This window comes from Coregonus clupeaformis, chromosome 13 (genome assembly GCF_020615455.1).
Source record: "Coregonus clupeaformis isolate EN_2021a chromosome 13, ASM2061545v1, whole genome shotgun sequence".
In the NCBI taxonomy this organism is placed as follows: Eukaryota; Metazoa; Chordata; class Actinopteri; order Salmoniformes; family Salmonidae; genus Coregonus; species Coregonus clupeaformis.
The window spans coordinates 8011734-8025501 of NC_059204.1; the positions used below are offsets into that span (position 1 = coordinate 8011734).

The 13768-nt window shown below is 43.0% G+C and overlaps 1 protein-coding gene across 7 annotated transcripts in view; it reads right to left on the reverse strand.

The window, feature by feature from the left end:
* Positions 1–5008: 5008 nt before the first annotated feature.
* Positions 5009–13768, reverse strand: part of LOC121579124 (core histone macro-H2A.1) — a 62482-nt gene continuing 53722 nt past the window's right edge. For all 7 annotated transcript variants that reach the window (XM_041893437.2, XM_041893434.2, XM_041893436.2 and 4 more), the window contains 2 exons: positions 7328–7502; positions 5009–6729 (listed from right to left, as the gene is read on the reverse strand). In XM_041893437.2, the coding sequence (XP_041749371.1) occupies positions 6564–6729; positions 7328–7502 (341 nt within the window). In that variant the 3' untranslated portion in view covers positions 5009–6563. The remainder of the gene's footprint in view (positions 6730–7327; positions 7503–13768) is intronic.

Below are 13768 nucleotides of genomic sequence, written 5' to 3' on the forward strand. Positions count from 1 at the left end.
GGTATTCCCACGAGGTTGAGAGGTGCCTGCGCCTTTTTCCCTGTTATTCAGTAGGTCAGGTACTACTGAGATCTGCTAAAACAAGCAGGGAGAGCTTTACCTTAGTCATAGGGCAAAGCTCAACAAAGGCGGCATGATGATTAAAATAAATCTCTTTGTAACCATCTTGAGAAAACATTTTTATAGCTATATAAGTTAATGGCTTTTCATTCTTATCCGGAAAGGGATTCGAGTAACGTTCTATAGATATTACACTGCCTTAATAAAAAAATAGGTGAGATCAATAAGTTACTGTGACACAATCCTGGCCATTTAAAGTAAATGTTTTATAGATATCACACTACCTTTGTAAAACAAAAATAATTGGAAGATGACTCTTAATTACAATTCTGTGCAAGGTTGTTTGCTTACTTCAACGATTTCTATAAAAAGATTACTGTGACACAACCCTGGCCCCACTGGAATAAAAAATAATAATAAAAAAATATATAAAAAAATAAATAAATAACAGAACATAAAGTTGAAGTCGGATGTTTATATACACTTAGGTTGGAGTCATTAAAACTCGTTTTTTCAACCACTCCACACATTTCTTGTTAACAAACTATCGTTTTGGCAAGTCGGTTAGGACATCTACTTTGTGGATGACACAAGTCAATTTTCCCCCCAAAAATGTACAGACAGATTATTTCACTTATAATTCACTGTATCACAATTCCAGTGGGTCAGAAGTTTACATATACTGAGTTGACTGTGCTTTTAAACAGCTTGGAAAATTCCAGAAAATTATGTCATGGCTTTAGAAGCTTCTGATAGGCTAATTGACATAATTTGAGTCAATTGGAGGTGTACCTGTGGATGTATTTCAAGGCCTACCTTCAAACTCAGTGCCTCTTTGCTTGACATCATGGGAAAATCAAAAGAAATCAGCCAAGACCTCAGGAAAAAATTGTAGACCTCCACAAGTCTGGTTCATCCTTGGGAGCAATTTCCAAACGGCTGAAGATACCACGTTCGTCTGTACAAACAATAGTACGCAAGTATAAACACCATGGGACCACGCAGCCGTCATACCACTCAGGAAGGAGATGCGTTCTGTCTCCTAGAGATGAACGTACTTTGGTGCGAAAAGTGCAAATCAATCCCAGAACAACAGCAAAGGACCTTGTGAAGATGCTGGAGGAAAAAGGTACAAAATTATCTATATCCACAGTAAAACAAGTTCTATATCGACATACCCTGAAAGGCCGCTCAGCAAGGAAGAAGCCACTGCTCCAAAACCGCCATAAAAAAGCCAGACTACGGTTTGCATCTGCCCATGGGGACAAAGATCGTACTTTTTGGAGAAATGTCCTCTGGTCTGATGAAACAAAAATAGAACTGTTTGGCCATAATGACCATCATTATGTTTGGAGGAAAAAGGAGAATGCTTGCAAGCCGAAGAACACCATCTCAACCGGGAAGCACAGGGGTGGCAGCATCATGCTGTGAGGGTGCTTTGCTGCAGGAGGGACTGGTGCACTTCACAAAATAGATGGCATCATGAAGAAGGAAAATTATGTGGATATATTGAAGCAACATCTCAAGACATCAGTCAGGACGTTAAAGCTTGGTCGCAAATGGGTCATCCAAATGGACAATGACCCTAAGCATACTTCCAATGTTGTGGCAAAACGGCTTAAGGACAACAAAGTCAAGGTATTGGAGTGGCCATCACAAATCCCTGACCTCATCCTATAGAAAATCTGTGGGCAGAACTGAAAAAGCGTGTGTGAGCAAGGAGGCCTACAAACCTGACTCAGTTACACCAGCTCTGTCAGGAGGAATGGGCCAAAATTCACCCAAGTTATTGTGGGAAGCTTGTGGAAGGCTACCCGAAACGTTTGACCCAAGTTAAACAATTTAAAGGCAATGCTACCAAATACTAATTGAGTGTATGTAAACTTCTGATCCCACTGGGAATGTGATGAAAGAAAGAAAAGCTGAAATATATCATTCTCTCTACTATTATTCTGACATTTCACATTCTTAAAATAAAGTGGTGACCCTAACTGACCTAAGACAGGGAATTATTACTAGGATTAAATGTCAGGAAATGTGAAAAACTGAGTTTAAATGTATAAGGTGTATGTCAACTTCCTACTTCAACTGTATATTGCCAGCTCTGCAACTCCTGAAACAGACACCAAATGAGGCCTAGTTTCCCTAATAAACTACGTAGATATGCACTAACAGTGCTGTAACAGACAGGGAGACAGCAACACTAATGTGGAGTTGGAGTCTCTCTCCAGCACTGGGAACCCAAGTGCTTGTTGTTCTGGCGCAGTTTGTTGTTCTGGCGCCGTTTGTTGTTCTGGCGCCGTTTGTTGTTCTCCCAACGCCGCTGTACAGTCACATGGGCCGTGATCGGCAACACACAGATATCTGAAGTCTAAACACATTCTACAGTGCTGTTATTCTCCCCTAGCGTTAGACTGGTGCTGTTATTCTCCCCTAGCGTTAGACTGGTGCTGTTATTCTCCCCTAGCGTTAGACTGGTGCTGTTATTCTCCCCTAGCGTTAGACTGGTGCTGTTATTCTCCCCTAGCCTTAGACTGGTGCTGTTATTCTCCCCTAGCGTTAGACTGGTGCTGTTATTCTCCCCTAGCGTTAGACTGGTGCTGTTATTCTCCCCTAGCGTTAGACTGGTGCTGTTATTCTCCCCTAGCGTTAGACTGGTGCTGTTATTCTCCCCTAGCGTTAAGACTGGTGCTGTTATTCTCCCCTAGCGTTAGACTGGTGCTGTTATTCTCCCCTAGCGTTAGACTGGTGCTGTTATTCTCCCCTAGCGTTAGACTGGTGCTGTTATTCTCCCCTAGCGTTAGACTGGTGCTGTTATTCTCCCCTAGCGTTAAGACTGGTGCTGTTATTCTCCCCTAGCGTTAGACTGGTGCTGTTATTCTCCCCTAGCGTTAGACTGGTGCTGTTATTCTCCCCTAGCGTTAGACTGGTGCTGTTATTCTCCCCAGCGTTAAGACTGGTGCTGTTATTCTCCCCTAGCGTTAGACTGGTGCTGTTATTCTCCCCAGCGTTAGACTGGTGCTGTTATTCTCCCCAGCGCTAGACTGGTGCTGTTATTCCCCCTAGCGTTAGACTGGTGCTGTTATTCTCCCCTAGCGTTAAGACTGGTGCTGTTATTCTCCCCTAGCGTTAGACTGGTGCTGTTATTCTCCCCTAGCGTTAGACTGGTGCTGTTATTCTCCCCTAGCGTTAAGACTGGTGCTGTTATTCTCCCCTAGCGTTAGACTGGTGCTGTTATTCTCCCCTAGCGTTAGACTGGTGGCTCTCTCTGGGCCTTTTGCACGGTTTAACCAGATTAGAGCTGCATATTCCCAATGTCCTTTTGGTTGGCTGTGGGGTCAGCGGGGGGGTCAGTTGTGGGGGAGAGGTTGGCTTTAAACTCCCCAGATGAAGAAAATAAAGCAGTATGCCCCTCCATTGCAGCTGAGGTCTAGCTGGGATTGCATTTAATTTATTATTGTAAGCCAGGGAATCAGGCCATCAAAACGAACAAAACTATCAGGTTTCCTGTGCTGACTGGTCCACAGTGCGACGGGGCGAAGCCTGAGATCTGCCTTAACCCTTTGCTGGTGTTTGGAGACGAGTGGCAACACTCTGGCTGTTCCTCCTAATTCATACGCTGACGCTCGGAGATCGCAGGCCCAGAAACACAAGCAAAACACAGGCAGGCATGGCAGAGTGACAGTTGCTAAGAAGTGCCACTCCCTCCTTCACTACTTTCGTGTAACTTTCCCTTCGGCCCATCGTTTTTGGCTGTGGATGGAACTGGAGTTCCCAGTTCCGTGAGTTCCATGAAAGCTTAGTAGATCCGATATGTTCTCAACGGTAGTGGAAGAAGGTACTGTATCTATGTAAGCAGGGTGGCCATATTGGATAGGAAACCTACTACCTACTGCTACTTAGCCACTGACTGTTCTCTAACTTAGCTCTACCACTTTAGGTAGGAATTCCTTTTCAATACTTTCATATGATTGGAGAGTCAGGAAGAACTGGTTCTCCATTCATATTGCCATTTCGCACAGAACATGATGCGGGCGAATAAAAATACAACAAAACTCCAAGTCCTCACATGACACAGACCACATAAGACTAGGCCAGGATCAGCTCCAACTTCATACCAGGCACACAACCTCCGCCACATTCACCAATATCCAGCTCTTTTCAAATGACTGACGCTTGCATACATTGACAGAAAACAATCCAGTGGAACCCAAAAACACTTTAGCAGAAACACGGAGTAATTAAGATAAATCACCAGTGGTTTGAACAGGGGCTGGTGTATGTATCTGAGAGAGGGTCCCACAGCATAATGAAGGACGCATTACATTCCTTTCACGAACACTGGCAAGATCTTTGATGACCAGCTTCTTAACGTCCTTGATCTTCGCCAGTGTTTGTTTTACTTTATTTAGTTTTTTTTTCACTCTGTAATTTTTTCTCTCTCGCAAAGAATACAATTTAAATCTGCAAGGGACTCTGGGAACGCGGCCCTGTTCACAGGGCGGAGGACTGGCCCCAGCCTTGTACAGATGCTTTGAATTTACGGAGCTTTCCCTGCAGAGAGGAGGGGAGGGGGGAGGGGGGGGGGGGAACCTGCCTGTATTTCCTGGGGATTAGTCGTCAGATGGGCGCCCTTCGAGGAGGTCCTGGGTCTCTGCCTCCCTCTCTCTCTCACTGTGGCGCTGGGAAAGTGACCCCCGTCTGACTCCTGGTCCTCAGAGCGCCCTGCCAACATAGCCCCAGGATGAGACCGAGGCCTAGGGTCTCTGCGCCCACCGCCTTCACACTACTTAAAATGGTAATAGGCTACAACAACTATTCCTCCATGCTCGCTCATTCACACAGACAGACACACACGCACACACTTTCTGATATGGTTACATTAGTTACTAGAGAGTATAAAAAAAAACATTGTTTTCAATATATGTTACTGGATTGGATAGTCCTGTATTTTCATGTTTTGCAATATTAAGAAAGCTTTTATTTTTCTTCAAGTCATCATTAGAAAGATATTGAATATTCCAAAACGCAAGTGGTGCTTTACAGCAATTAGTTAATGCAGCATCCATTCTGATCCACTCATTGTATCAGACACTTCATTTTAGACATCTTAATGAAAAGAGGTCTTTCCAGCACAAAATGGCTCTGCGAAAGACCCCACTCCTGACGATAGGGAGCCATCTACTGGTGAGAGAGAGGACTCATTGCCTGTGAGCAAAGAGAGGACTCATTGCCTGTGAGCAAAGAGAGGACTAATTGCCTGTGAGCAGAGAGGGGACTAATTGCATGTGAGCCGAGAGGGGACTAATTGCCTGTGAGCAAATAGAGGACTAATTGCGTGTGAGCAGGGAGAGGACTAATTGCCTGTGAGCCGAGATAGGACTAATTGCATGTGAGCAGAGAGAGGACTAATTGCCTGTGAGCATAGAGAGGACTAATTGCCTGTGAGCCGAGAGGGGACTAATTGCGTGTAAGCAGAGAAGGGACTAATTGCCTGCGAGCCGAGCGGGGACTAATTGCATGCGAGCCGAGAGGGGACTAATTGCCTGTGAGCAGAGAGAGGACTAATTGCGTGTAAGCAGAGAGGGGACTAATTGCCTGCGAGCCGAGAGGGGACTAATTGCATGCGAGCCGAGAGGGGACTAATTGCCTGTGAGCATAGAGGACTAATTGCCTGTGAGCAAAAGCCTGTACAACTTCTTTCAACTCCTCAAACAAAATGCTATATTATGTCAATAGCTTTATAGCTCAATAAAAACACAAATAACTATTTTCTTTTCAAATAAGTTTCTTTTAGAGTTGGCAAAGTGAAAATCAGAATAAAAACTAACCGTTTAAAAAAAGGAAAACCTTGTCACTGTAATATTTTACTAAAACATTTCACACACTCCATCTAGTGTATACCACTGGTAATACATCATGAACATAAAACGTTCTGTTCCAATTAAAAAAGAGACAAATTTAGAGACAAATCTCTACCACAGTATTGCAAACACTTGGAATGCAACCCTTTCAGTTTTAGCACACAGAACTTAAGTAATAATTAGCCCACAGAACTTCAGTTTTAGCACAAGGAACTTAAGTAATCATTAGCACATAGAACTTCAATTTTTAGCACAAGGAACTTAAGTACCACCATCCTGATCGAACAGGGCCTTGCTCAGTGCGACGCAACATTACAGAACATTCAGATAGAAACAAACAGAACAGACTCTGTCGTGTACAATAAAGGGGAATCATGTCAGAGAGAAGACAACATTCAGAACGTTTGTGCCCTTCTGAGCGGGACCCGGGTCTGACGCCACCAGGGACAGAGTGACATCTGAACTCCATGTCAAACAACAACTTCAAGGATATATCTCAACAAATAAAATAAAACATAATCCAAATAATTTCCTCTCAATAAAGTTTTTTTTTTTTTTATCACTGGTAAACATCTTTCATTTTTCTCTCCAAAAAAAAAATCCAAAACAAGCCTGTAGTAATGCAATGGGGGGGGTAGCTTAGTTTGTGTCGAGCTTGGCCATTTCCTGCACGTATATCCCTATGCTCTCGCTGTCGAACAGCACAAAGTAAACCGTCTTGATGGAAGAGGACATGGTGGCAACGAAGTAGCTGGAGATGGCTTTCAAAATGAGCTGGGCAGCCGTCTGCTTCGGGAAGCCATTCCTGAGGGAAGAAATAATAATACAATTATATTCATTTATTTCACTTTTATAGCGCTTTTCATTACATAAAGAATATCGAGGGGGGGGAAAGAGACAAGCAATATAGAAAAACTAAAACAAACCATTCATGAGTAGATGAAGATCAGGACAAAAGGGTCAAATAACTGATTATGACGACAGTAAGTGTCAAATTGTTAGTTGTAAAGCTTTTCCTTAAGTTATCAGGAGAAATGGGACTTAAGGTTGGTGAATTGACATCCTAAAGTGATAGTCATTTTCAATACATCACAATAATAATAATAATAATAATAATAATAATGCCATTTAGCAGACGCTTTTATCCAAAGCGACTTTTACAGTCATGTGTGCATACATTTTTACTGTATCACAGCAAGCCATATTACATACTACTATACCAACGTATGGATCATACCTTAATGTGACAACCATTACTTCAACCAAAACAGTAAAATGAAGTAGCATGCTTTTCATGGTGACAAGCATCATGGTGATAACCATGTGGATGGATACCATGGAGACACAAAGGCCTTAGGAGCGTGTTGAGGCTTGTTGCTAGGGGAGGGGAGGTTATATAGTACCTTCCACTGCCAATCGAAGGGAAGGCCACAGACTTGAGCTTCTTCTCGTCAGCCAGGGCCAGGCAGTTCTTCACAGTCTTCTCCAGCAGTTCCTCACACTTGTCCGAACCCCAGCCTGGACTGTTGCAGTGGATCACAAACTTGGCAGGGAGTCCATAGCCAGAGGACAGCACCGCTACCAGATGAAGACAGAGAGGCAGAAGAGAGAGAGAGAAACAGAGAGGAGAGAGAGAGAAACAGAGAGGAGAGAGAGAGAAACAGAGAGGAGAGAGAGAAACAGAGAGGAGAGAGAGAAACAGAGAGGAGAGAGAGAAAGTGAGACAGAAATGAGTATTAGCCTTCTTCCGCATGTGTTGAATTTTCCCCTAAGTGTGAAGAAAACTGACAGAAGAATTCCAAAATACTGACATATTGCAAATTCACACTCACGATACACAATTACAACATTCATGTCAAATAATGAATAAGGAAAGAGAGAAGAGAAGAGAAAGAAGGGGGAAATGCTCCGATAGCTTGATGCTGCTGATACCAGGGAAATAGACGAGGAGGGTTGGAGAAATCACTTCTCCAGAGGGACTGAGCTCTTGGAAGCCGCATGAAAGGTGGGCCGCCAGAGAAAGAGAGAGGCAAGGGGGAGGGAAGGAGAGAGAGAGAGACACTTTTCCCCCCCTCAGGGCTGGAGGTAATTGAGTGACTGTGTTCATCTCTGGAGCACACAGCATCAGGAAAGCCCCCTCCCCCTCTCCCCACACTAACTCATCTGAAGGCCCTGATGCTGTGAAGTGAAATACCCTCCATTTGGACTTCATTAGGCCTCTGTGAGCGTGTGACTGGCCTGGACTGGCTTAAGACAAAGTTAACCAAAAAAGTTGATCTCCAGATGGAGGCGGAGAGCCAGATATGGTGTGACTTGAACATGATTTACTGAGCGCATTTACTGACTGACTGTATAGAGGGAGAGTTAATGATGACTGGCTGACTGTATAGAGGGAGAGTTAATGATGACTGACTGTATAGAGGGAGAGTTAATGATGACTGACTGTATAGAGGGAGAGTTAATGATGACTGACACTGTATAGAGGGAGAGTTAATGATGACACTGTATAGAGGGGGAGTTAATGATGACTGACTGACTGTATAGAGGGGGAGTTAATGATGACTGACTGACTGTATAGAGGAGTTTGCTGCTGACTGTATGAGAATGATGACTGACTTATAGAGGGAGAGTTAATGATGACTGACTGACTGTATAGAGGAGAGTAATTGATGACTGACTATATAGAGGGAGAGTTAATGCTGACTGACTGTCATAGAGGAGAGTTAATGAGACTGACTGTATAGAGGGGGAGTTAATGATGACTGACTGTATAGAGGGGGAGTTAATGATGACTGACTGACTGTATAGAGGGAGAGTAATTGATGACTGACTATATAGAGGGAGAGTTAATGCTGACTGACTGTATAGAGGGAGAGTTAATGATGACTGACTGTATAGAGGGGGAGTAAATGATGACTGACTGTATAGAGGGGGAGTTGATGATGACTGACTGGCTGTATAGAGGGGGAGTTGATGATGACTGACTGGCTGTAAATAAGGGGAATTAATTATGACTGACTGTATAGAGGGGGAGTTAATGACGACTGACACTGTATAGAGGGGGAGTTGATGATGACTGACTGTATAGAGGGGGAAGCTGATGACGACCGACCGACCAGGAGGGGAGTTGATGATGACTGACTATAAGTATAGAGGGGGAGTTAATGATGACTGACTGTATAGAGGGGGAGTTAATGATGACTGACTGTATAGAGGGGGAGTTAATGATGACTGACTGAATGACTGTATAGCGGGAGAGGTAATGATGACTGACTGACTGTATAGAGGAGAGTTAATGAGACTGTGACTGTATAGAGAGAGTTAATGATAACTGATGACTGTATAGAGGGAGAGTTAATGATGACTGACTGACTGTATAGAGGGAGAGTTAATGATGACTGACTGTATAGAGGGGAGTTAATGACGACTGACTGTATAGAGGGGGAGTAATGACGACTGACTGTAAATATAAGGGGAGTTAAATGACTGACTGTATAGAGGGGGAGCTAACGACTGACTGACTGTATAGAGGGGAGTTAATGAGACTGACGACTGTATAGAGGGAGAGTTAATGATGATTGACTGATAGAGGATTGATGATGACTGACTATAGCATAGAGGGGGAGATGATGACTGATCATTAAAAATTAGACTGACTTATAGAGGAGAGTTAATTATGACTGACTGACTGTATAGAGGAGAGTTGATATGATTGACTGTATAGAGGGAGTTATGATGACTGACTTATAGAGGGAGTTAATGACTGACTGACACTGTATAGAGGGGGAGTTGGATGACGACTGTATAGAGGGAGAGTTGATGATGATTGACTGTATAGAGGGAGAGTTGATGATGACTGACTATAAGTATAGAGGGAGATTAATGAACTGACTGTATAGAGGGGAGAGAATGAGAGACTGTATAGAGGGGGAGTTAATGATGACTGACTGTATAGAGGGGGAGTTAATGATGACTGACTGAATGACTGTATAGCGGGAGAGGTAATGATGACTGACTGACTGTATAGAGGGAGAGTTAATGATGACTGTGACTGTATAGAGGGAGAGTTAATGATGACTGACTGACTGTATAGAGGGAGAGTTAATGATGACTGACTGTATAGAGGGAGAGTTAATGATGACTGACTGTATAGAGGGAGAGTTAATGATGACTGACTGTATAGAGGGAGAGTTAATGATGACTGACTGTATAGAGGGAGAGTTAATGATGACTGTGACTGTATAGAGGGAGAGTTAATGATGACTGTGACTGTATAGAGGGAGAGTTAATGATGACTGTGACTGTATAGAGGGAGAGTTAATGATGACTGACTGACTGTATAGAAGGAGAGTTCATGATGACTGACTGTATAGAGGGAGAGTTAATGATGACTGACTGTATAGAGGGATTATTAATGATGACTGACTGTAGAGAAGTGGAGTTAATGATGCCTGACTGACTGTATAGAGGGGGAGTTAATGATGACTGACTGACTGTATAGAGGGAGAGTAATTGATGACTGACTGTATAGAGGGGGAGTTAATGATGACTGACTGTATAGAGGGGGAGTTAATGATGACTGACTGTATAGAGGGGGAGTTAATGATGACACTGTATAGAGGGATTATTAATGATGACTGACTGTATAGAGGGAGAGTCATATGACTGACTGCATAGAGGGGGTTAATGATGACTGACAGACTTATAGAGAGAGTAATGATGACCACAGACTGTATAGAGGGAGAGTTAATGATGATTGACAGACTGTATAGAGGGAGAGTTAATGATGACTGACAGACTGTATAGAGGGAGTTAGATGACTGACTGACTGTATAGAGGGGGAGTTAATGATGACTGACTGTATAGAGGGGGAGTTAATGATGACTGACTGTATAGAGGAGAGTATATGACTGACTGTATAGAGGGAGAGAATGATGACTGACTGTATAGAGGGAGAGATGATGACTGACTGTATAGAGGGGAGAGTTAATGATGACTGACTGACTGTATAGAGGGGGAGTTAATGATGACTGACTGTATAGAGGGATTATTAATGATGACTGACTGTATAGAGGGGGAGTTAATGATGACTGACTGTATAGAGGGAGAGTTAATGATGACTGACTGTATAGAGGGAGAGTTAATGATGACTGTGACTGTATAGAGGGAGAGTTAATGATGACTGACTGACTGTATAGAAGGAGAGTTCATGATGACTGACTGTATAGAGGGGAGTTAATGATGACTGACGGTATAGAGGGATTATTAATGATGACTGACTGTAGAGAAGTGGAGTTAATGATGCCTGACTGACTGTAGAGAGGGAGAGTTAATGATGCCTGCCTGACTGTAGAGAGGGAGAGTTAATGATGCCTGCCTGAATGTATAGAGGGAAAGTTAATGATGCCTGACTGACTGTATAGAGGGAGAGTTAATGATGACTGACTGTATAGAGGAGGCTACTGTATAGACTGACTTTAGAGGATGTGATGCCGCTTATAAGACTGACTGTATAGAGGGGGAGTTAATGAAGACTGACTTTAGAGGGAGAGTTAATGATGACTGACTGACTGACTGTATAGAGGGGGAGTTAATGATGACTGACTGTATAGAGGGATAGTTATTGACTGACTGTATAGAGGGAGAGTTAATGATGACTGACTGACTGTATAGAGGGAGAGTTCATGATGACTGACTGACTGTATAGCAGGAGAGTTAATGATGACTGACTGTATAGAGGGAGAGTTAATGATGACTGACTGTATAGAGGGGGAGTTAATGATGACTGACTGTATAGATGGATTATTAATGATGACTGACTGACTGACTGTATAGAGGGAGAGTTATTGACTGACTGTATAGAGGGAGAGTTAATGATGACTGACTGGCTGTATAGAGGGAGAGTTTATGATAACTGACTGAATGTATAGAGGGAGAGTTCATGATGACTGACTGACTGTATAGAGGGGGAGTTAATGATGACTGACTGTATAAAGGGATTATTAATGATGACTGACTGTATAGAGGGAGAGTCATTGATGACTGACTGTATAGAGGGGGAGTTAATGATGACTGACAGACTGTATAGAGGGAGAGTAATTGATGACTGACTGTATAGAGGGAGAGTTATGATGACTGACTGTATAGAGGGGAGCAATGATGACTGACTGTATAGAGGGGGAGTTAATGATGACACTGTATAGAGGGATTATTAATGATGACTGACTGTATAGAGGGAGAGTCATTGATGACTGACTGTATAGAGGGGGAGTTAATGATGACTGACAGACTGTATAGAGGGAGAGTTAATGATGACTGACAGACTGTATAGAGGGAGAGTTAATGATGACTGACAGACTGTATAGAGGGGGAGTTAATGATGACTGACTGACTGTATAGAGAGGGAGTTAATGATGACTGACTGTATAGAGGGGGAGTTAATGATGACTGACTGTATAGAGGGGGAGTTCATGATGACTGACTGTATAGATGGGGAGTTAATGATGACTGACTGTATAGAGGGGGAGTTAATGATGACTGACTGACTGTATAGAGGGGGAGTTAATGATGACTGACTGTATAGAGGGGGAGTTAATGATGACTGACTGTATAGAGGGATTATTAATGATGACTGACTGTATAGAGGGGAGTTAATGATGCCTGACGACTGTAGTGAGGGAGAGTTAATGATGCCTGACTGACTGTATAGAGGGAGAGTTAATGATGCACTGACTGACTGTATAGAGGAGAGTTAATGATGACTGACTGACTGTATAGAGGGGAGAGTTAATGATGACTGACTGACTGTATAGAGGGAGAGTTAATGATGCACTGACTGACTGTATAGAGGGAGAGTTAATGATGCCTGACTGACTGTATAGAGGGGAGTTAACAAACTGACTGACTGACTGTATAGAGGGAGAGTTAATGATGACTGACTGACTGTATAGAGGGAGAGTTAATGATGACTGACTGACTGTATAGAGGAGAGTGTAATGATGACTGACTGACTGTATATAGGGGGAGTACGATGACTGACTGTATAGAGGATTATTAATGATGACTGACTGTATAGAGGAGAGTAATTGATGACTGACTGTATAGAGGGGGAGTTAATGATGACTGACTGACTGTATAGAGGGAGAGTTAATGATGACTGACTGTATATAGGGGAGTTAATGACTGACACTGTATAGAGGGGATGTTAATGATGACTGACTGTATAGAGGGGAGAGTAATTGATGACTGACTGTATAGAGGGGGAGTTAATGATGACTGACTGTATAGAGGAGTAATGATGACTGACGACTGTATAGAGGGGGAGTTCATGATGACTGACCGACTGTATAGAGAGGGAGAATGATGACTGACACTGTATAGAGGGGGAGTTAATGATGACTGACTGTATAGAGGGGGAGTTATTGACTGACTGTATAGAGGGAGATTTAATGATGACTGACTGACTGTATAGAGGGAGAGTTTATGATGACTGACTGACTGCATAGAGGGGGAGTTAATGAGACGACTGACTGTATAGAGGGGGAGCACGATGACGACGACTGTATAGAGGGAGAGAATGATGACTGACGACTGTATAGAGGGAGAGTTAATGATGACTGACTGTATAGAGAGGATTATTTATGATGACTGACTGTATAGAGGGAGAGTAAATGATGACTGACTGTATAGAGGAGAGTAATTGATGACTGACTGTATAGAGGGAGAGTTAATGATGACTGACTGACTGTATAGAGGGAGAGTTAATGATGACTGACTGTATAGAGGATTATTAATGATGACTGACCGTATAGAGGGAGAGTTAATGATGACTGACTGTATAGAGG